The sequence below is a fragment of the Apteryx mantelli genome, chromosome 3 (genome assembly GCF_036417845.1).
Source record: "Apteryx mantelli isolate bAptMan1 chromosome 3, bAptMan1.hap1, whole genome shotgun sequence".
In the NCBI taxonomy this organism is placed as follows: Eukaryota; Metazoa; Chordata; class Aves; order Apterygiformes; family Apterygidae; genus Apteryx; species Apteryx mantelli.
In genome coordinates, this window is record NC_089980.1 from 131,603,371 (window position 1) to 131,627,813 (window position 24,443).

A 24,443-nucleotide genomic window follows, 5' to 3' on the forward strand; every position below is an offset into this window, starting at 1 on the left:
ACATTTAGGTGTTGAGGAGGGATGCTCGGAGAGGGAGGTGGCCTCAGAGAGGCATTGGGGAGAAAGAGAGCATTCAGGGCATCGATCACAGGACTCAAGACCTCCTCCAGGTCTCCAAGATCTTCTTGTTTATTTTGAAAATATTTTATCCCTCTGGCAGCCTTGCCTATGCTAACTTGAGAGAGAGATGCTTATACTATGCTATGTACAATATGAATACACTGCTATTAATACCCTCCGAGGGAAGGGGAGGACTGGACAGTACAGTATGTGTGAAAAGACATTTTGTGCTGGCGGTGTCGTCACTGAGTCATTCCACCCTGTCTGCGGCCGTGGGGAGCAGTCGCTCCAGGGCCGTAAAGCCGCCGTGGGCTAACCATTATAATAAGCACTTCAGGCGCAGCCTGGCTCCCCCCCGTTTTGTCTCCCTCCGCTTTGGTTCTGTAAATATTTGTGCTGTCCACATCTATTGTGGGCTCAGAGGCATGCGACGAAAGTTTGCTTAAGCCTTTCCTTGCGTATTTGGCTTTGGGCCAGTAAAAGTTAAACCCAATCATCTGAGCCTCTTACTGCCCCTGCTAATTTTTTTTTTTTCGGTAGTAAATGATGACTCTCTTTGAGATAGGCCGGAATTTCCTGAGGGTAGTTTGGCACCTCCCCAAGGCATACGCATTTAATAGCATGTGCCAGTGCAAGTAAACAGCAGGACAGAGGGTTTTTTCTTCCTCCTGCACACCCTATCCAATTTGTTCCTTGGCACTTTCCCCACTGGTGGGGAAGGATGGCTGTCTCTGAAAGCCCACAGCCTGAATTTGTTCTTTCCTGTCTTCCTTCCTATTTACTATCTGTAGCACAGACACCGAATTTCCAAATATGAAGGTGTTGATGCAAGTATCACTTACTGGCCTATTAGCTCAAGTCCTGTTTTGAAGTCGCCCCGGCCACGGCGTGTATGCCGCTGTCATTTACAAGTTACCCAAAATGAGGAAGAGCGATCTGGATGAGTAGGAAGACCACTCTGATTCAGACTGTTTCGTGTGGGAGAGTCTCAGGGTCGTGTATTCTTCTATTAATACAGGGTCACACTTCAGTAGGGAACTCAGGTTTGGTTTGCCTATTTTTAGCAAAGTCACACCAATGCAGCAAAACCAGCCAGCCTAAACCTGGCTGCAGTTTGCTTTGAATCTGTGTGAACCAAAAAAATACAAGCGTTATTTTAAGGTAATGAAACATATTTATTTTATTCTGTGCTCACTCAACACGCTAATCTTGGCTTTGGTGGGGAATCTGGTATGAAGCCCTCCTTTTATTCTTGCAGCCCTTGACTGATATGACCATCTTGCATCAGACATATTGCTTTGGCAGTAACAAGTACTGAAACCTAGCTATTTTAGTACCTTAGTATTGACACTTAACTGTTTTCGTACCTTGTACACAGATCTTTTTTTCTTCACAAAAATTAAACCATAAAGACCTTTCCTGAATCCTGGTCCTTTAAAACTGTATATGCAAAGTCATTGAGAGAGGCTATACCATTGCTCCTTTCTTCCCTTGCAGAAGGCTCCTGATGCAAGGACAAATGAAGAAAGACTTTGGATCCAGGTGTTAATAATAATGTTTGTTACTGTTAGTAATTAGGAGCTGTAGTTAAACATTCTCTCTGTATCTTTTGTGATCCTACCAAGGTTTATGAGTCCTGGGTGCAGCAGAATAACTTGAGACTCCATGTTAGGCAGTGAATGGTGTAGGGATTGGATGATATTAATTTTCCTGATTCCAGGAACAGAAATTGTCTGTGAATACAGCAAATGAGGAAAAAAACTGAGCAAGGAATAAACAGAATATCTAGGGAGCTAGGGATACTGTGAGTACGAGAGTAGAAAATGGTTATAGGAAAGTGTGTGGTGGGAAAATCCCCGTGTCCAAAGACTCATATCTCTGGAATAGCTCAGTGACAATTTCTTCTCGGCTGGGACCAGTTAGCATTGCTCTATTGACCTTTTTGAGGCTCAACTGATTTACCCCTGCTGATAATCTGACCTTTTGTGTCCAGATAGTAAGGTGGCATAGAACTGGAAGAGATCAGAGCAACACTTCCTAATCTTCATGAAGGCTTCTGAGGCAGATAAAAAGGTAATAATCCTGCTTTGCATTCGTTGACACTCTAGCAGAGCAAGCGGGATGTTGAACTTGCTCTGAATGAGATTGCAACATTGGGTAGAAATTCTTGCAACCTTAAAAATGCAGGTGACACTGTTTTACATTCTTTTCTGAAAGCTTAAATGATTGTTGTAAGCAACCAAATTGGGACATGGCCCAGTGTCCTTCATCTGGTAGCACTGTTACCATAAAGACAGAAATAAAGATCATATCTGAGCAACAGGCTAAAAGAGTTCTGCAGACTGTTAAACAAATTATGGATCGGATAACATGCTCTCCCAGTCACTAGGACAAAGCCTCTCTGCCTCAGGATAAAAACATATATTGTGCTACAGCTAGAAATGATCTCTGTGAACTTGTCACGTGTGAAAATTTGTATCATTCTTTTAGCTAATGCATTCTTTTGCATTAGGTCACCTGAAAAAGAAAGACAGAAATCTGTAGTTTAAATTTGCCTCCCTTCTTTATTAGGCAATATCAAGAGTCAGCACAGGTCTTGGAGCTCACCCAGAGGAAGCTCAGTATTTGATTTGAACACGCATAATGCATCTCTAAAATTCAAACTTGATGTGGAGTCCAAGACAAATATATTCAGACGCGCAGCCTGGACCTGCAGTCCATGTTGTGTGACAGTCTGATGTCATGCTCTCAGCCTGCGGGGGCATTTGTAGCAAAAATCATCATTGCAGCACAGCAGACAAGGTCTTTCTGTTGTGTTTTCATTGCTGGGGTTTCATCTCTAGCCTTTATTAGATTACTATATAAAGACTCTGGCACAGAGGCTAATGTGAGAAAATAGAATTGTATATATATCTATGCATGCACCAGTTCTGAAGAACTGATACCACTAATGTGTTTATTGGAGATAGGTTTGATTCACCTTTAGGCTGCACTACAACAGTATCTGCATCGCTGTCTTTTCCAGGGCCATCTATGAACTTCCTTGTTGATTTGATTCTATAATTTCCTCTCTCTTCCCATTCCTCCAGTCTTGTAGTGACAAGACTAAAAAAAATTAGGAGGTTGTTGAATTTCTAGTCAAGAATACCCTGATAGAAGCAGCTTTGGCTGCTCCACTGAAAAAGTTGCTACAAGCTGATGTAATCTGGCAGTAGGCACCAAAACAAGACATGGTATTGCAGTAGCTAAAAATGACAAACTGCAATGCACCAATATTTAGGTTTCGTGGTCGTATAAAGCAGTTCCATTGAAACAGATGCAACTAGGCACTGAGCTCTGGCTCCTTGCAAGATACACTGTGTCTGTATAATGCACATGATTTGGTGTAATAGAGGTAGAAAAAATATTATACCCAAACAGAAACCAACTGCTATATTTGCACCAAAAATGACTTCTCTACCTAATGCAATGTTGAAATCCAAATGCAGTTGGTTTATAAATCACTTGACACTACTTTCTGAAAAACTCTGGGGAAAGCACTGATGAGAGGTGTATTTCTAAAATTGTTCATCAAAATGTGCATTTCAGATTTGCTGTCTAAGGCAAACTACAGAATCAGATGTTCGGATCTTTGCAGAAAAGGCCGTTTATATTAAGGAAGCCACCTCAGTACTAAGTACAGATCACAAAAGGACTTGCTGATTCATTTGCAAGCTGTTCAAAAACTTGTGTGTAGTTTTTGCCTGGAGAATTGGAGGCAAGTGGTTCCTAAATGCCAACCATATTGGACTTTGAAACGTGACCACCTCACTAAAAAGACTATGAATAGCAAGCAAGAGAGGAAAATTCCGCAGGGACAGAAGGCAGTATATAATCCTATAGCTAGAAGGTAAACAGGAGGATGCAGCGTGCACAAGGAGGGCAGATAATGCTTTGACTTAAAAAGGCAAAGCACGCAACAATTTCTCGCTGAAATATGCCTAGGTCAAGCATGTAACTACCAGAGTTGTTATGGCTGCCTTAGACTTTTGCTCCACCAAGTGAGATGATAGCTTTAGATACCACTCCTTCACCAAAAAGTCAGGCTGACATTCAGGATGTAGTGCAAGCAGCAGTTGCCTGTTTATGAGCTCAGATATCCCTCCATTACTGACTTACCCCATTTTCCGAGGAAGCAGAGAAGAGGCTAATACTGTGAGCTATGGGAGAATTGCTGTCTTGTGCTCCATGTGTGCTACCTGTATGTATGGTAGTGCAGAAGGAGCTCAGAAAAAGGAATTGTGATTGCATGCCACAGCTTGCATGACATGAAGTTCTCCACTGAGCATTTTCTGAATTGAAGAGCTTGTTCTTAGCAGAAATGGAGCTCTGCTCAACGTACCCGGTGATGGAAGAGCAAAGCAGCTGCACAAGGCAGCAGAGAGATAGTTTGCATGGTGTTGTTGCAAAGCCAGCAGTCATAAAAAGCTGTAGTTGCAGCCTGAGCACCCTCACCATGTCTACAGGAGAGAGGAGCCACCGATGCACAGCAAGGCAAACCCAAAACTCAGCTAAACCTCTTAGTTTATCAACAGGAAAATACAGCTGATGAATGATCTGGGCAGAGATTCCTGTATCAAAGAAAAGACTCTAAAAATTTGAAAGCCATCATTTGGGAGCCCATCACAAGCTATAAAGCATGGGTTTATTAGCCACATTTGCCAAGGTCATGGACATGCAGGAGAAGTCTTCATCAGAATTATGTACAGGTAAAGACCTGCATATTGATAAAGAGGGGATTCCCATGAGTCAAAGTGTCCTGTCTTCAGGGCAGATTATTAAGCTGGCAGCAGTTAAGTGATGCCAAAAATAGTGGGTTTGGTGATAATGATGTTCTTACTACACAGAGATGTTTATTGTGCTAGGTGGATGCTTATAATAGACAAAATAGGAATGCAATATATGGTGTCCTGTGTCTCCAGGCTACTGCCTGAGCCCACGGGCTGTGCAGAGGCACATGAGATGCAAAATGAGATGCAGTACGTGCCTTCATGTGGTTTGTTTCTGTTAAAATAGAGTTATGGCTTAAGCATGCCTGGCTCTGTCCTTAGTGATCTTTGGTCACATGAGCAGGCAGAAGCTTGCAGGTATTCAATTGTGTTAGAGAACACCAATTAGATTTACAGAGAAATTTAAATTCTCTGCATCTTTTTTTCTTGAAAAAGCCACAAATAAACTTGTTTCCTCAAGAGAGACATTTGTATCTGTGTCAGTTTTGGGTTGAATCAGTAGTGGTTTTTTAATTATTTGAAACTTAGACTACTTACGTTCATTGGTTTTATGTAATCTTCCATTTTATTTCCTTTCTTTCCTGGCAACTATTTGATAATGTGGACAGCCAGAATACTTATAATTCTAATGAATGGTTTCCAAAGACTCAGTGGCCTGGATGATTGCTGCCCTTGTGAACTGAATCACTGGGACTCCGTATGCAAGGAGGCAGTAAATCTGCAGATGCATGTTCAAGCGTTAAGATGGTACTCAATACCGAGATAAATTAATTCCTGCAGACCTTTTTCTTTACTGTGCAAAAAAGGAAAACTGAAATAACGACCTTAATTCATGGAATTTAGCTATGTTCCATGACATTGCAGATTATGGATTACAGAGTAAGCCATGTTACCTGGTCAGGGAAGATCTATTCTATGATTTCTAAAAGTGATGTAGAATACCTCTGAGAGTATCTGCCTTAATGGTTGTTTTAGACTAGCTAACTGTATCCCTCTCACACAAGTCACAGCTTCTTTGATCCAAATTTTCAGTTGATCCTGGCTTTTTTTTGTGTGGTCTGGCTGTCTGAATGCCTGAATTTTATCTGACATGTCTGCCTTTCAGCACACTCCTGATGTGTTTTAACTTTTCGATTTCTCTTTTATGTTTTCTCCTTAATAGCTCTCGTATCTTTTAGATTGGATGTAGCTAAGCAATACTTGGTATTAATTATTTTGAAAGATGGTGGTGTTCAAGAATTGCTAGACCTCGTAGAAGCTGTATTTAAATAAATAGTTTGTATTTGTAACCTGAGAACAAAGCAATGTATTCTCAGTGGAACAAAAAGTTTCAGGGTGGTGTAAAGCAATTTTTTTTTCTCAAGTAAAGTTTTCATTCTTTCGTTCCATTCAACCCCAGATCATATTTTCTTTAGAGTTTTGGGTGGAGTTGAACAGGACAATCCATTATTTTTCTGTAGAAGAAAATCTTTTGTGACTGTGCTCATGATGTACATGAGCCCGTTTGATTGCTAGTAGTAGAGGTGTTATTTACTTCATTTAGCACACCATGTTTTTTAAGGTGGTAAAAACTTTCAGTGACATTCAGTGGGGCGATAAAAGATTGTGACCTGTTGATACAGAGCTCTCTGGTCTATAACCATTCCTGTGAGTTATGCAGTGTAGTTACCATCTCTCAGTCTTTACTTTTGCGGATGGTGATGTTACACCTTTTGTTTTAGAGTCTGAAATCTTCCCACCTTCCATTGCTGGTGCAATAGTACATTTGTTTATGTAACGCTTCACTGTTTGGTCCTCTCTTAACTTGTTTGTGTTGTTTTCCACTCTACTGTGATACTGGGATATTTTTGGCAATGTTTATCTTTGTTGTTTGTGTCTATGACTGACTACTGTTTCTATCCATAGTGTCTAAACTGGCTTAATTTACATTGATGTCTTTTGTTTACAGCAGTCCTGAGCTTGAAAGTGCTTTTGCTTTTGAAAAGCATTACAGCCTGTGCAGTCCGTTTGCATGTATTACTCCTGCTCAAGCCAGTGAGAACTTTGTCTAAGCAGTGCTGGGGTAGACCCTGCACAGCATCACTCACAGCTGACTTCACAGTCCTGGGAGCAAGGGCTGGGATCCAGGTCTCTGCCCATCCCACCGGCTTCCCTAATTACTAGGTTCTTTCTTAGTCTGCTCCTAGCTTCGCGATTCTCCACTTCAGGTTACCCTGCAGAATCAAGCGGGGGCGTAGAGAGTGATCCCATTGCGTATTCTGCCGTCTGATGACAAGACTACCGTCCGAAAAAGTGGAGGATGGGGGGTTAAACCAGGCTTGAGGTGGAGTTGAACTCATGGTGCTCTCAGCAAGTGTTTATGATGCAAAGGGTGAGCAGTAACACTGTCGCTACCAACCATCCTTTAAAAAGGATGAACCCTTTCTCAGACTCGTGTCTGTCCCTAGAATCGGATTCAAAGCTCTACATCCAAAATGGATGATGATGCTTAACTAAGTTATAGAAAAAGCTGAGAACTAAAGTGCATCCTTGCACTTTTTCTGGCCTGTGGCTGACTATAGGCTGCTCTTCACTTAGTGCACAGGCTGGTTGTATCTTTCTTACCTTCTGGAAGTGCCTGGTGGTCTCCATTGCCTCTGTAAGAAACTTCTGATTATTTTTCAGTCCGTTATTTCTATAAAACTCTAAGGGGAACTCACTAATAGGTGAAACTCATTTGATTCTTCTTCCTCCCACTTTCTTATGAGAAGTTTTCCCTAAAACATTTGTTTTGTATTCTCCTTGCTTCTTCCCTTCACTAGTCCAAGACATGAGTGGCTTGTTAAGTAGATGAAAATAGATACAGGCACTTGGAAATTCCTATTGTTCTCCAGAGAGATGACTGTCTAATGTCCAGCAGAGCAATGCCTGAGACCCATCTGTCAAGATAACAGCTGCCACTTTTTCCATAGTTCGTTTATAAGATCACAGAGATCAAAACTTAGAGATGGAAAAGACCTATTTATAATAACAAACTGCACTGCTAATAGCTCCTTTCCACTGTGGCTCTGAAGATACTTAAAGGCTTACTGAATTAAGCCTTTCAAGATTCCTAAGGCGGAGTAAGTATATTAATTAATAATATTATTCCTGGATATGCCAGTGACTCTCTCTTTCTGACCTTGATCAGTTCACAGTCATTATTTCACAGGCAATAAAATGAAGGTAAGTAAGTTATACTTACACAGCTATCCAATGGCAGAACCTATTCTTTCTGACATCCAGCTTTTCTCTGATCACAAACCTATGCTATTCCATCTTCTTGCAGAATTCTGTTCTGGAGAATAGTCTTGAGTGCATCATTCAATTTAGTTTTAAATTATGCTGATCCAGGTCTTCAACTGGCATGTATTTTTGCACTTTCATTGATATCAGCAGAACTGGGCCAATTTACACCAATGAGGATCTGCAGCATCAGGAAAGATGAATAAAATCTGGAAACAAATGTGGCAAAAGAAGAATTCCATAGCTAATATTATTTCAGAGCGTGCTCTTGGAGTTTACAGGCAGAGAGATACTTATGACACTGCTAGGGTCTGATCTGGAACACATAAAACACTGTTTACATTGAAAACAATATTGCAAAAATACTTTTTGGGGGGAGAGCAGATATGTTTCTAGTAGCCGGGAAGAATAAACTATACATCTACAGAGAGGTTTGTTCCGTTAATCAGTATATTACATATAACTTTTTAAAAAAATAGCCTAGATAAATAATGGTATGTGAATAAGACATTCTTTCACTGGAGTGTTGTAGCAGATTGATACTGATTGGCAAGATGGTGTTTCTATCTAATCTTAATTGGAGGCTGAACTTCTGACAACCTAATGAGGGTGATTCAATACATAACTTGTTAATAAACCCTTTTTAGAGTTCACTCAAAGATAGAAGTGACTTTTATCTTCTATTATTTATACAGCATGTTTCCTGTTTATATTGCTATACAGTAAGTGTATAAGTAGATCGCCAGTCACTGAGTCTAAAGGACCTTGGGCAGCCTAATCCACAGGAAGAAGTTTGGTATGCCCATCAGAAACAACTTGATTTTAAACTGTATTTTTTCACTAATCTGCTGTGATCAGGTCCTTTTGGGTGGAATTCATCTAGATAGCTAAAGGTAGGTGAGAAGCCTACGGTCTGTCCAGTGGATAGAGAGAGCATCTAGATACGCGTCGTTCTCTGCTCTTGACTGGTGTGTTCGTTCCTTGAGCGAAGCAGTGGTGTGTTTCACCTGACTGCCCTGGAAACTGTGCGTGTTATGCTGAAGTGAGGCACCACGGAGTCCCGACTGCTTTTATCGAATCGGTGCCAGTGAAGTCATGTCTCATTTTGCCATGTGGAATCCCTGGCTGGAGGAGGCGATTCCTTAGGAATTCTCAGAACGCTTGTGGAGGGAGGGGATATTACATAATGCCGGCTAGGAATATTATACCATGTCTCTAAAATAAAATGCGTTACAGAAATGTCTGTCCAGTCTGGATCAAAAAGTTGGATGCCCCGAGGAAAAGCATTTGACTTCTGCGTTATGTATTTCTGATGTACGTATGAGATCATGGTGGAACTGTACTGTCTGCGTCTGACTTATTTAGAGCGTATGTAATCTTGGCATATTGGCAGGGCCTTCTTACACAGCTTAGCCAACGCCCATTTGTATAAACACTATTTTTTCCCTGTTTGCTTCTTGTGTCTCTGTCTCTTTTTCTGAGAATGTTTTTCTTTTTCTCCTTATTTAGCGACTCAGTAGTTGCTAAGTCCTTTGCAAGGTGTTGGATGATCGCTCTGTTTGTCAAGATAAGCTTCAGCAGAACAGCCCTCTGTGGATGTGGTATAACCACGCTCTGCATAAAGGAAGTTGAATGAAGAACCTGGTAAATAGGGAGAGAGCATTCATTCACAAGGGATGAGGGGAGAAATGTTATTTTTCAATTCCAAATGCCCCTGAGGCCAAAATACTATTTAACATGTTGGTATGAAGTGGTAGAATATTAAGAATATACTTTTAAAGTTCAAATTTGTATCTCAGTGTGTGCATAGCCTCTTAAACCAGTGCCCTGCTACAGATGGGTAGATTTGTTACTAGGTTGTTCCTAGTTCTTGCCAAGGGAATCCAAAGTGCTGCACTGAGAAATGAAACTTTTAGCACAGATTTCATTCAGAAGGGAATGGAAGCAAGTACTGGAAGTCTACGGTTGGAAAATCAAAGGATGCCCAATCTGTGAACAGTTGGTCGTTAGAGCAGAGCTAATGTTCTGATGCGATATTGTTATTGCTCTGTTCTAGGGTGGCTGGGAAGGTTTGATGTCCAAGAGACTGTTTCTGCTGGCAGATTGTTCAGCACCGCATTTCCCTGAGCAGAGAAGGAATTAACCAGCAGGGGAGTTGATTCTTTGCTCCCAGCCTCCTTCTGCCAGCACTTGATCCAAAACCTCTCTTTCATGTGATCCCCAAGCCACTTCAGAGCTCCTCTAAGAAACACTTGGGGATTTTTTTTCCGTTTTCTGTGGTGCTTTTCCCTTGCTCCCTGCATCCAGATCAGTATTCAGAAGCTTTGGCAACCTAGCTCTGTTTTCTGGCTGAACCTGTGTTTTGGTCTTGGGACCCTCTTGTTCCTTATATTGGAAGATAGGTGGTTATCACGCTCACCTGTTTCAGTGAGATTTATCTATTTATCTATTTATCTATTGAAGTGTATAACTTTTCTATGAAAGATCATCTGCACATTCATGTATGCACTGCTGGCTAAAATGTCAAATCCATACCTCCATTGTGTATGCAATCACCAAAGAAAAATGAGGAAGGGGGTAGGAAGTACTTATGTGCATTGTGGAATAGGATGAGACTGAAAATGAAACCAAGAAGAAAAAAAGAGATGAATTTTATTGTCCTGTTACCTTGGCTTACTAGATGGCCAAAATTCTTTGGCTAAGTTCTACACATGTTTGGGTGGGAAATCTTGCAAAATGGCATCTTTATATTGCTGCCACACTCTTGAATTGCTCTTTGTGCTATTTGGCTGGTGCCAAGAGTGCAGGAATAGAAAGATCTAGCCTAATCAGGAATATTCTGTGACCCTCCGGAACCTGTGTTACTGGACATGGTATTTATGGGAGAGGTGCAAGAGATGCAAAGTATTTCTGCAGTGATATATCCTCTCTGTTGATACTGGCAGCTATTGTCCCACTCATTAGCATATCCAAATTGACCTGATTCTGGTATGCTTACTCAAATTAAATTTGCCTTATGCTGTAGAGCATGTACATTTTACAGCTCAACTTTGTAATGACAACAAAATCAGACCCTAAAATAAAATGACTAAGTTAAGGCAGCAGGATACCAGCGGAATTGTTTTGGTCTCCTTACAATTCATGTAGAATATGCTTATTGAACCTCATATCTGTCTGGAGAGTAAATCTACTTCCTCTTCTCCTTTAAAAATATGCAAATCTATAAAGCCGTTAGGACAGAATAATGCCTTTCAGCAGAGTGAACTAGACAATTGCATGTAATTTTCTTGGCTGTGAAGTTAAGCTAAGTGCAAGGCTCAGTCATATTGTCTTGTAGTTGTACACAACACCGATACATAGTGCATGGTAATGCATTATTGAATAGTTGTCTGTTGTATCTTCATTGCATGGTGTCAGCTGCATAATAAATAATTGATTGTGTTGCTCTTACTCCACATTAAAGATATATGAGTATATAATACATGAAGGAGAAAGCAGCAGCAAGGCCGGCCATGTTGGAAAGCTCAACCGTTATTGAAGTGCACTGCGGTAGCAGGAACTAAGAAGTGACCACCATCACTGTTTCCCATTTCTGTAATTTGAGTCAGTGACTGTTTGTCATGGCAACAAATGGCACATCCTAACCATTGTTGGTGCCTTTAAAATAAAAAATTGTGGTAAAGATCCGATGTGTTGTGGAGATGCACCCCAGTCGCTCCGATTATTATCCCTGTAGACTTAAAGTCCGCTTAAAAAGATTAATCATTTTTCTTAAGTGATTATAAAATGCCAGAAAAAATATGGTCTAGGTCAGAAAATCTTTCTTCTTCTTAAGGCTTTGTTTGTATTAAGCGGAGGAAAAGTTAGCAGGGAAAAACAAAGTTCAGGTTTACAGTGGTACTAAACCTCTGTTGTGGAGCTCTTCCCTTGCAAAGCCACACTTTCCTTCCTCCTTCAGCGGGCAAAGTCCCTGTGCAGGACACAGTGAGATGGCCCACTAGTCAGACATAGCATAGGAAATGAAAGTTCCCTCCAGCTCACGTTCAACTCTTGTACTTCCATTACAAGAACCATCATTTCTGATTAAAATTATTTCCATTAGTAAAATTGATGGACACCAAATTTGTCTGGAAAAGAGTTTACTTTGGGAGTCAAATGAAAGAAATCCAAGAGGAATACGCTACTTATTGTATAGTCCTTTGGAAGGAGAGGGGCATGGCCAGATGTAACTACAGTTTTTTGGAAGCTGTTATGATGGTGAAAAGGTGTAAGCTGGTGAAGTGCGTTTTGTGGTGATAATGAAATGACAAATGAAGATGTAAGAAGCGTGAGATACCTGACTTGCACAGACTTGAGTTCTGATGGAATGACCTGAATAGCCAGAGGCCAGTTAGATCCTCTGGACATTTCCCTGGGAACCAGAAGTGTAAGGTACTGACTCTATTTGCCCTGAAAAAAAGTGTTGCTCTGATCTCTCCATTTAACACACATTTAGGACATATGGGAATTGCTTTTGTTTCTGATTGGGAAAAGGCAAGTTATTCCAGTGTGTTAGGCACGAGATTCAGCCATGAGCTAGGTGGGAAAGCCATTGAAAGCGGAGGAGTTGTCCTGCCTTACAGCGGTATGTCAGAACTGAATCCTAAAGAGGATCGAGCTATTTTAATGTAAAATGTGAATAACACTGGGGAAATCAGTGGAGTTTTACTGGTGTAAACCAGCCTGGGATGTGATTTGCGATTTTATGGATATGTTTCTCCCATCACTCCTATGCAATTATATTGGCTTTGCTGAACCATCTTCTCCTTTATACACTGTGAGGGTGTCAATGTTGAGACAAAGGCTTTTGTGTAGTTTGTAGAAACTTCCCAATAGTATAATGTATTTTTCAGTCTAAAAGTCTGTATCAGAGATATAGTTACAGATTATAAAGGGGGAAAAAAATCAGAATTTCCAGCCTGTGTAAAATTCTGACAGAATATTGATATATTTTGAGATTAGCAACCATAATTTTTAGGGGAAAGAAACACTTGAGATCAAAAATTCTTAACCACAGCAACACTGACTACAGGAAATGCTGCCTCAGTGAATGTTAACCATTAAAGTCAGGGGAATCGAAACTAATGACAAGTTTATAGTGGCACAGACTTACTACATGGCATAATGGAAAAAGTGATTGCAATAAATGGCATCAAAATATAGTCCCTGTCCTGAAGAACCTCTGGTCTACATAAAATGAAACAGGATAGTAGATTGACAGCCTGTTCTAGAAACACCTTCTGAATGCTATGCCCTTATTTCTGCTGCCAAAATATATACAAAAAATAACTCTCTTCAGCTTACTTTACTTTCTCTAGGTAGCTGCATTTTAAAAAATAAGGTAAGACAATATATTTGAATACCACTATTTTTTGAAAGTCACCTATTCAGTTTATGCCTCTTTCGAGGTAAGTGGATGGTATTATTCCCATTATACAGAATAAAAGGGAAACAGCTAGTGAAATTGAGGAGTTTGCTCTGCATTAGAATCTCCATCTTCCGATTCCCAGAATGTGTCAACACTGCAAAGACAAGTAATTCAATAAACAGTGGAGCCAATTAAGCCTGGGATGTAATTCACTCTACTTCATTTAGGTATGGATGGATGAGTTAATGTCTCCTTACTTTGACTCTCTAAAAATCTAGCTGTCTAGCTTTCTGGATTAATGTTGTTAAAACTGTTTAACTTCTGTAAATTAGTTGACTAAGAATGATAAACAGTTATAGGAGATTCTTCCAGTCCTAAGATCTACATCTAGATGGGCTGAATCGTTCTTGGCGGTACCTCTCTTTCTCTGTTGACTGTAGAAGTAGTCTAGATGACAGGTTGAGATTCAGCTTCTACCTTTGAGATGGCTAAAGTTAGCGGTAGAATTCATCTCACCCAATTTGTGCACAAATATTCTAGATTCGGGCACCTAAGCTTAACAGGGTATCTGTGGAGGGCCTGCAGTGTTATCTCTCTCTGTCCATTTTATAGATAATACGTCCTGACTGTGGGGCATGGTTTTGTAGGTATAAGTTAGGTGCCTAAATAGCTGGGCTGGCTCTGTGGATTTGTGTCATGTGGTTGGTTGACTTCCCAACTGAATTAGTCTCAAATGAAGGAACTGACGGGTAACAAGAAACTTTGACCGTGGGCTGGCAGCAGCGTTCATACTGTTTCTTTCTGTTCCTAACCTCTCCCCCATAATATAGGTTCTCTGATAACAAATAAAGATCGGCTCTCTCTCTTGGAAGAAGCACTTAATGAGATCTCTTTCCTCTACACAGATTTCTTTTCATTAAATGCATAAGATCTTCATTCTGTCATGAACTCCATGCATCCATCAGCTTGGCTGAAATTGGCTAAAAGATTCAAAAGTTGTTAGGCAAATACAGACATCCCTGCCCCCTTAGGAAAGAGACTTAAATGATGTGATCTTAGCTGAGGTTGACGGGCCTCAGTTAGGTATCCTTGCTAAAAGAAGAGTGCAGACACACCTATGTTTTAATAAGAAATAATAGCTTGAATTAAACCTAGATTAAAGCTTTTTCACTGCTGTTTTAGCCCAAGTAGTGCTCTATTTTTGGCAGTTTAGATGTATCCCCAGTCCTGTCCCTTAACAAAATTATTTGTCTTCTCTTTGATCCGCTTCAGCTTCAATGAGCTGCACTTAAGTGATTCAGCAGGACCCATGATCTGAAACATGTCCTTTTCTCCAGCCACCTTTTAACACCTAATTGCTGATTAGGGCACCTTGTTGATCAGAATGTTTTCAAAACCACAGTATTCTGATAAATGAGTTTGTACAATTGTTTTAATACAATGATTGTTACTTTTCAGAATCCAATGTGAGGGTATTGCATCAAGCAAGGATACAGGCATCTAAAAGTCCTCACTCAGTCAAAACTCTCATTGATTGCCAAGGGAATTTTGACTTTGCAGAACTGTGTTCAGTTCCAGATTGGCTTTTTCTTTCTCTGTGGTGTTAGCTAGATAAATAAAGGTGCTAGCAGGCTGGAGATGGGCATCCATCCTCATTGAAGAATATCAACCCAATCAATTTTTTCACAAAAAGAAAATCAATTTGATGCATTAGCACGAGAGAGAATAAAACATTATGCTGTTTTAGCTCCCAGGAGATGGAAGAGTCAACTCAAACTTTCAGAAATAGAGAACAAAGACAGGCTTCAAAGTTCAGCTCTGAATCCGGATCAGAACTTCTCCAGGGCACACAGGGACTGACTCATTTCTAAACTAGGTACTCATTTAAAGGGTATTCGTATAAAAATTAACTCTCTTTCCAGAGCTTCAGCAGATATCAACACATCTGACTGTTTGAATCTCAGTTTGTCTCCGGAAGCAAAGCGGTGGGGTGGTGATAGGCGAGGTTACATTTCTGAAGTCATCACTTAGTGGTCATTGCTAGAAAATAGGATGTTATTCTAAACATAGGAGAACAAGCCTGTTTTCTCCCCCAAGGCCTGACACATCTTCTGTAGATGGTGAAATGAGTGTTTGATGTGCTATGTGTAAGACCAGCAAGTCCACAGGCAGATAGAAACGTGATTTTAAATGGGAAACACTGTCCATTAGCTGCGGTCAGGATCTCCAGAGAGTTCATTCTGACTCTGCCACTGGCTTGGTGTGTGGTATTTAGTAAACCATCAAACTTTTAAATGGGGTGTTTGGATAGGATATGGCTACCAAACAAACTGAAAACATACTAAAATGCTGTGGCACTTTTTGTATTTTAATCTGAACTTCCTGAATCAGGCTATTTTATAATAAATATCTCTTTGGGCTGCTGAGGAGAATAAGTAATGTTTGCATAATGCTTTGAACATGCAGAATATAATGGCAGTACTAAAAGTTTTAATATTAAAACTATTAAATTTGGGGATTTATAATAGCCTTCTGCCATTCCATAGAAACATAAGCTTTTATGACGTGTTTAAAAATAAAATTACTCCAAGGAAAGAGTGCCATTTAAGATCAAATACTTCAGAAAGGATTATATGCTATGCCTGAGCGTCCCCCCCGAGCTGCTGCTCCCTGCCTGCCCCCTCCATATGCATGCTATCTTTCTGCTGTCCAAATGAAACCTTGTTTGTCTGTAACGAGAAAGCCTTGTGCAGGCAGCTGCTCTGACTTCCCCGTCTGCGTGGGGGATTTCAGGGATATCACCGAGCAGATATATTGCATAATATTTGTGTATGCTGTATGTGCTTGCATGTGAGCCTGCATAAAGCACTCCACTATTACTGTGAAAAGTTTCAGGAGTATGACAACCACTAATGGTGAAGGTTATGAAAAACTATACCTTATAGGCGGATTACTCCATAATTGCCCTCTTAGGGTTTTATACGAACATGTACACAGGCACACTTTTCTCTGAAGCACCTCCTGAGGTGCCTCCTGCTTGCTCTGCGCCTGCCTCTGTCTATTAAGCCTGGAAGCTCCGCTGGGCGAGGAGCAGCTTTTCCTGGATCTTTGTACAACACTTGGCACAATACAATTTCTAACCTGCTGAGGTAAGATTAATAAGGAGAATATATTTCCATTTCTTCCGTTTTAGAGCCTGAATTACTGGAAGGCAAAGGTAACAATATGGTGCCACCGTTTTTGACTTCCCTGCCTTACCAATTTTGGAGTAGTCTTCAGAGTGAAAATGGAAATGAGCAGCTGATGTGACCAAGCCATTACTTTTTCACTCCTTCCACCCTCCAAGCACTTAAATTCAGATGTAGCTGGGATTGAAACTGTTTATGTTGTTTTGGCAGGGATGCTGCAGAATGGAAAGAAGTTTGATTCCTCCAGAGACCGAAACAAGCCTTTCAGGTTCAAGATTGGCAGGCAAGAAGTCATTAAAGGGTTTGAAGAAGGCGTTACACAGGTACAAAGAAATAATGCTGGCTGAATTTCAAAAGGGAACATTTCAGCTGAGGGGTGTGTAAGCACAGTAATGTTCAGTGCAACGTTGATAAGCTAAGGGCACCCACTGGAAATGACAATGTAGAGTCCTGGGTGGTTTCCTGAAAGCATGCGCCATTCGAGCACAGTATTTTCTTTAGTCCTTCAGTGGCTATCCAGGGACACTCCCTACTCATGAGGATTTCAAAGTGGTATGCATTTGGCCGGGGTGGGGGGGGGGGGATTAAGTCCCTTTCCCGGGGGCAGCTGCCACAGACCACAGAAGCATCTGAGATGTTCCAGGTGGCAGCATTTTACTTCTCTTTAGCAATTCCATAAAAAGCCAAGCTGCCGCTTTTGCTAACACCCATGACTGCGCTACAGAGTTTGACCCTTACTGAATAGGGTACCAAACTGCACTGTTAAACTTTTATGACTCCAGATGCCCAACTACAAAATTTAACATTCAGTGACCGACCCTAAGCCAAGAAGAAAGAAACCACCTTCCATTAATTAAAGTTTAGTACCACCACATTAAAATCCTGAAGGAGCCATACAGTGCAGCACATTGCCAACTCTGTGCCAATGCAGCCTCAAGTGCAGGAATGAAGGAGATCAGGGTGCAAATCCCTTGTGACTCCCCATTTCTGAGTCCTAGCACTCAGTGTAGGAGGGAATTGCTCAAGTATTGTTATTAACAGGAACAACTTATGCGTAAATAGAAGGAAAGAGTGCAAAATGAGAAACAATCCAATGACAAATGATACAACCATGCTTTTCCAGAGGAGTGGAAGAGAACCTGGTTTCCAGCCCTGTGGTGAAAGCAATACAAGCATTCCCTTCTCTCCAGTCAGAGAAGGAGCAAGTCCATTAGATGAATCCCAGACTCTCTGAAAAGTGTCCGTTTTCCTCTCAATCATTTAGGCTCCATTCTTTATTATTTGCCTTGCAACAATGCTTAAGAGGAGTTCAGGACCCCATGTGCAAAGTACCATAGAAATGCAGAACTGATGATAGCCTGAATAGAGAAAAGGGACAAAAGTTTGCAAAAGAGCGAGCAACAAGACAGTTTGCAAATGTCCTGTGAGTACCGTGGTTTTTCATATGCATGTTGGCATGAGAAGACCAGGGAGCCCTACAAAGAGAAGGAACCTGAAAGTGTTTAAGGCCCACAGGGGGTTAGTTTGATCGCAGTCAAAGCCCGTGCAGGTAAAGCTGCAGCAAGCACTGGGTAAATCAGCGTATCCCTTTCTCGAACACTCTCGCTCACTGACTCCTGTCCCTCAGTTAATAAGTGGCCTAAATTGATTCCAGGAATCATTCTAGCAACAAGCTACCCTCCTGCTCCTCCTAGTGGATGATTTTACTTAAGTGTTAAGTATGTGGCTGTCTCCAGCTGAGGGTTTTGAAGGATTTGGGGAGCATGATTGACACAAGACACTTGCAAAAGGGCAGTTTGTTACATCCAATATGTAGATTTTTTTCAAACCTTGATTCATTGACTATCAGATGTCAGCAGCATCTCTGTTCCTGTGCTCAACTTCTGACAATTCAGCGTTGACTCATGCCTAAAACCATGCATGGTTTAGCAGCTATCTTGCTTGCAGGCACCAGTCAGAGCACCAGACAACTTCCCCCCCACAAAACACTGCAGAGTGGGGAGGTCCTCTGCTCTTTGACCCTCAGCCCCATGACGGTATGAATACTCCCTGGATGTAGGAAAGTCATATTCACATTTTTATTCTGCCTGATGTGACCTCTTCCCCCACCCTAGCTTTGACATATTTTATAAGAACTGGAAAATTTTCAGCACAACAAATAGTGTAATGTAAGGTCCAGTGTTATGTATGGTCTTGGGAGAGACATCAGAGTTAAAAGCTCTGCTCCAAATCAGGGATCAGTTCTTGATGAATAAATACTTAGTCACCAGTTTATGGTGTATTAATACCAGTTTGAGCAAGCTCTATCTCCACATACTTTGCTAGTAGAGCAGGGATTTGACTCTTGATGAGCACTTTTCCATCTAGGCTAGCCTGGATTGAGAGCAATCAGCATGTCTGCCCATCCTGGGGACAAGGACTCTCTCGTGGAATAGGCAGCCAGTGTCTGAGGTGAGGTGTCTGCCCCAGCACTGGCTGACGCTAGGGAACCAAGTTAGGATTGTGTCAGTGTTTATTTTGCATTTGCCCAGCAGTAGAAAGTTGGGTGCCTACAGCCTTAGCTCTTGAGCTATAGTTTTGACGTTGGCCCTGCCGATGTTTGAAGAAGCAGAACATTTGCTCAGTGCCTTTCAGACTGAGCCTAACTGCCTTTCTGAACTGCTCTCTGATGAATACAAAGTCCTGCTCCATCTATTACCAAGAGCCTTTTCCGTAACGCCTGCTGAAGGTGATGTATGTGTGCTGCACGCTGCAGAAGGGACCCAGCCTCATACAGCTGGCTCCAGCGTAAGTGGTGTGGACCAAGCATGCATTAAAAGGAATCTGTGACTCTAAAACTGACTCTGGCAGTTCAGATCTCTGCAGTGAGAAGCCAGAGGAGTCAGGAGACCTAAGTGAGGGCTGTTTGTGGCAGCTTTCAGATTTCTTAAAGAACTGAAAGATGACTCCTGATGGTCCGAACTCTCCTCACAAGTGAATCTGCCACATCGTAGTGATTTGGTGTTTGCTTTCTTCCTAATACTGTTTCTCCTCTTGTCTTTCCCCTTCTCCAACCTCCGTAACCCAGATGAGCTTAGGACAAAGAGCAAAGTTGACCTGTACACCTGAGATGGCCTACGGAGCCACAGGCCACCCAGGAGTCATCCCTCCCAACGCTACTCTCCTCTTTGATGTGGAGCTTCTCAGGTTAGAGTGAAGCTTGAGGGAGCTGGCTGGAGACATCTGTCAATAACCATCCATTCTTTCTCCCCTTCCCAGCAGTAGGAGAAGTCTTCACTGGAATCCTAATCTTCCCTGCTCAAGCTGTCATGTCAATAGCGCCTGCCCTTAGGTCCTTACGCCTTCTTTCTCTTTTTTAACTTTGTGGTGTCTGTATTTGCCTTTTATTAGAAGCTTGTTTTGAGAAAAATGCCTACCGTTGTAACATTTTCAAGTTGTATATTTTATTTAATTTGCATGTAATAAAAATTCACAGTGACATTTGAAAATATATATAAATATAAATATATATATATTCCTTATTGAAAAACCACTGCCTTACTGTACACTTAAACCAAGAAAAAAAAAAACAACAAAAAGGTGCTCAAAAAAATCCAATGTACGCCTTGTACATGAACGGGCATTAGCCAAACAGAGTTACCTGCGCTGCCACTTTTCTCAACTTGTACGTTCTGCTTGCTGCTGTTTTGAAAAATACTGTCTCATTTAAAAATTAAAATATATATATAAAACAATAAAATCTTGATACTTTACAATTTCTGTGTTTCCTGTTTTTCTGCTTTTAAGTCACTGGCCATTGGAATTCTTTTTATCGGTGTAAGAGTTCTTCAAACTATCATCAGCCCATTTGCTCCTCAATTATTTCTCTTCTTATATGAAATATGCATAAGTCCACGTACCGATAAATTGCGCGGTGGAAGATCGCTCTGGGACCAAAGGAAATGAGGACCGTGAATGTAAGGGCTGTTGGGACAAACCGGTCCTCCTGACTGTCCACCTCCCCTGTCCTGCTGAGAGCCCATCAGCTCTGGCCATATTTTGGCCGCTGAAGAAACTGAAAATAAGCAATGTTTCTCCAAGACATTTAGTACTGGTCCAATTCTGTGCCTTTACAACACTGAAACTTGGGTAAACATTTTCTCCTGGAACTGAGATAGGCTAAAGAAAAGTAGAATTATACACATTCGCCTCACAAAATAAATCCTAACAACGATGGAATGACGTGGCTGCTGGAAGTATCTTTTTTTAAGACTGCGCTTTCTGGTTCTGCTTGCTTAACCCGTGAACTTAATTTGTACCTGGGCTCCTGGCACTTGAGACTGGTCAATATTTATTTCGTTCAACAGTTATGTGAATTCATTAAGCGCTGGTTCCTCCTCTGTAGGTACGAAGATGTGCAAAGAGTCATTTACCTAGTTTTTGGAGCAGACCCTAATAAGCAAAGCTGTCTCCGTGCTGTGACTTTGCATTGGCCTAAACTTAATTTCTGGCATATTGGGCTTGTTAAACCGTTGGTTATTACTGAGTTAAATAGCCCCTTTTCTCTTTGCTATAGAGAAAAGAACATACCTGGGTCATGATATTATTTTTATTTAACTATAAACTACTTGCATATTTTTCAACTACTGCATTTTTGATGGAAGTATTTGAAACAATTGATTCACTATTTTCTTGTGTGAGTCTGTATAAGAAAAACACAACTAGCGTGAGGAGGCAGACGGCAAAGCTTCAAGCAAGTAGACAGTGGGATGATACCTCCTAGAGAGCAAATATAAAATGAGCACAGAAAATCCAGATTGGCAATCTGAGACTACAGATCTGGCTGCTTTCTCTGGATGTTCGTCTTAGCCACAAAGCAGCATTTTAGCTTGTTGATATATAAATAATCCCATCTCTTACAAGCTATTATTCCCTAATGGTGGGAATAAACCTCTTTTTTTGGCAGAAATCCAGGGTCACTGTAGCAACTAGATCACACTTTATCTACCTGTTTCACTAATAGGCCTGTTATTTAGGATAGACTAATTTCATGCTATTAAACGGGAAATTTCCTGTTAGCAGAGAGGAAATTAGACCTGTCTGATGCCCACAAGCTCTCCCAACTTCTTTTCAAAGGGCACGATCTCCTTTGCACTTCCCTGCCTCTGGGACTGGTCTTGACTTCAGCACGAGGTTACACATCACAGGCTGCATTGCACCAGTTTCACCCCGGAGCTCCTTCAGGCTTTGCGGGTCCGTGCAATGTAGCCCCATCGCTCCTGTCAAACAGATTGATTGGGCACTGGTCGAAAGCTTCTCCCATTAGGTCCCATTTTAAGCTTTCCTGAACTGCTCTGAAGGGAACGACGATGCAAAGAATTGATTTGGCTTACCTGGAACGACCTTGTTTTCCTTGTACGCCTTCATCGCCTACTGATCCCGTTGAGACTCTGGGAAGCCTCTGCTGCGCCTATAGCCGTAGCTACAGCACCGCTCTACCTTTGAGCTTCTGCTAGGGTCCTTATCAGCGGCAGACGTCTTCCCGCAGGGCTTTGAGAGCTGCTCGGGCATTTCCTCTCCGGCCGAAGAGCTGCTGTGCACTTACCTTTCCTGTTGCCCTCAGCAGCACAGCGCTGCCATCAGCGAGCCCGTAGAACTCGTGTCACAGCTGGCTGATGAAGCTCTCCCACGTCGCCCCTTCTCTTCAGAGACCTTTGCTGGAAGCAAAGATTACTGTATTTCTCATGTCGCTTTCATTGAAAAAAAAAAATCTGGAAACTAATTGTGCTTCATGATGCTTAGGGAAATTAAGTCTTCAAGGAAATGTAATCTTCAGGTCTTGATTTGACTGCAAATGTGTTAATTTATTTAATTATATCATCTATCAACACAGTACATATAATTATTACCACTATACAATGGATTGGAAAAATTTTACTGTCATCGCCTATGTAATCAGATATGCTCTTGTTACTAATTTCTAAACAGCAGAGATGGAAAAAATGACCTTCCAGGCTTAATTTCATGCCCTACTTCCTGAAAAATTAAATGGAACATGAACACACACAAAAACCCAGCACAGATGTAGAGTGCAGGGCTGGTAACATCTGCTTTACGTGCTGCCCCCTCTGCCATTCACAGAACTGAACTCATTTCCCTGTCCTTTGATATTACATTTCAAACAAAATCTTGAGCAGACCTCATCAAAATAATCCTCCGGGCTTTCGATTTCCATTCCCTCTGTCTTGCAGGTACAAATTATTATTTCATTTTACATGCGCAGGGACACTGAGAGCCCTGAACAGGCACTAGAAGAAGAAGTATGAAATGGAATATTTAATGAAAGGCAGCAGCTGAGCTCTCAGAGAAATCAAAAAGCTGCTGATCTTGAGGATTCATTGAAGGAATTTTTATTAATCTTATTACCCCGAAGAATTGCTTTTCATATATATTTTTCAAATAGCATCAAATCCTCATCAAAACAGACACTACAATGAAAGCGATAGGCTTCCTGCTATTGACAGAAGGAATGCAATATTTGCATATGATTTAAAACATTTTTAATAAGGCTGACAGAACGTGACTCAATTATTACCACTTCAGTATTTTATTATCAGTATTTATTATTTAGTATTTATTAGAAGCAGCAATCCAGCATGGTAGCAAACACCTCCAGTTCCTATTACAACTTGAGGCCTTCTGAATGCCCAGCACTTTGGCTGCACTAACCTAGTTATCCCAGCAAGTGGGTTCGTGTGTGTGTATATATACATATATATATATATATGTAACTTTTAAAAAGCTATGGATGTTCACATAGAAGCAATGCCAACTCTAAGATTTAACTTAAACATTTTAAAGTCAAATGGGTTTTGCCCGAGAACCTTAAGTTTATATTAATCTGATGGCTGAAGCCTGGTAACCAAACTGGCTTAGGAGGGAGCAGCTATCACGCAAGAATAACGACAGGGATCAGACTGCAGGTCCTCTGCGTTTAACGCGTGCCCACTTGTGCCAGTTGCACCTGACAGGGGAGGCCACAGATGGCTGGGCAAGCCGCAAAGCTGCCCGAAAGAGCAGCAGAGATTTACCTTTAGAGAAAGGACCATGAGCCTTGCCAGCTGCTAACTGGCTCAAATCTCCCCCATCCCGGTTGGGTGACCCCCTTCCTCTCCCCCAGCTGCAGTCTTCTGTCACGGTTCCGCATTGATATTTCTATTTGCGACACGGAGGACAGCTGAAGTCTCACTGTTGCAAGAAGCAGCCTGAATTTGAAGGGAATAACATGAGTACGGAGGAGGCACAGAACAGGGACAAGACTTTACAGAACACGCTGAGGGTAACGCTCTGCAGCGTAAGCCGAGGGGACAAACCCCAGGGGGACCTCTCCCAAGGCAGCTGGGGAAGACAACAGCTCTTTCACCATGACGGCGTTTCGAGCACCCGCCCAGCGCTGAAACCACGCGACAGCCGTGTCGGCAGCCTCCTCCACGCTGCTCTCAGCCGGGAACCAACGTGCGCAGCCCGGGGCAGCTCCCGGGGGTCTCTTCTGCTGGGGGCCTGGACGCCGGCACCCGGAGCTGCGCGCCCTCCCCTGACCACGACACGAACACGCGTGTATGTACAAACACACGGGCGCACCCACAGCAGCGCAGACCTTATGGTGACGGATGCTTTACAGATTCTTACACAAATTATAAGCAGTCAGATGATGAACGACTTTTTTTTTTTAAAAAGGTTACATGTAGAAGTGGCACAGTATAAAGCAAGCCTTGA

General features: G+C 41.7%; 1 protein-coding gene across 1 annotated transcript in view; it reads left to right on the top strand.

Moving 5' to 3' along the window:
• FKBP1B (FKBP prolyl isomerase 1B) overlaps positions 1-20,443 on the top strand; it is a 46,196-nt gene extending 25,753 nt beyond the window's left edge. Inside the window, exons 3-4 of the mRNA XM_067294362.1 lie at positions 16,899-17,011; positions 19,756-20,443. Coding sequence (XP_067150463.1) covers positions 16,899-17,011; positions 19,756-19,884 — 242 coding nt within the window. The 3' untranslated portion in view covers positions 19,885-20,443. The remainder of the gene's footprint in view (positions 1-16,898; positions 17,012-19,755) is intronic.
• Positions 20,444-24,443: the final 4,000 nt, after the last annotated feature.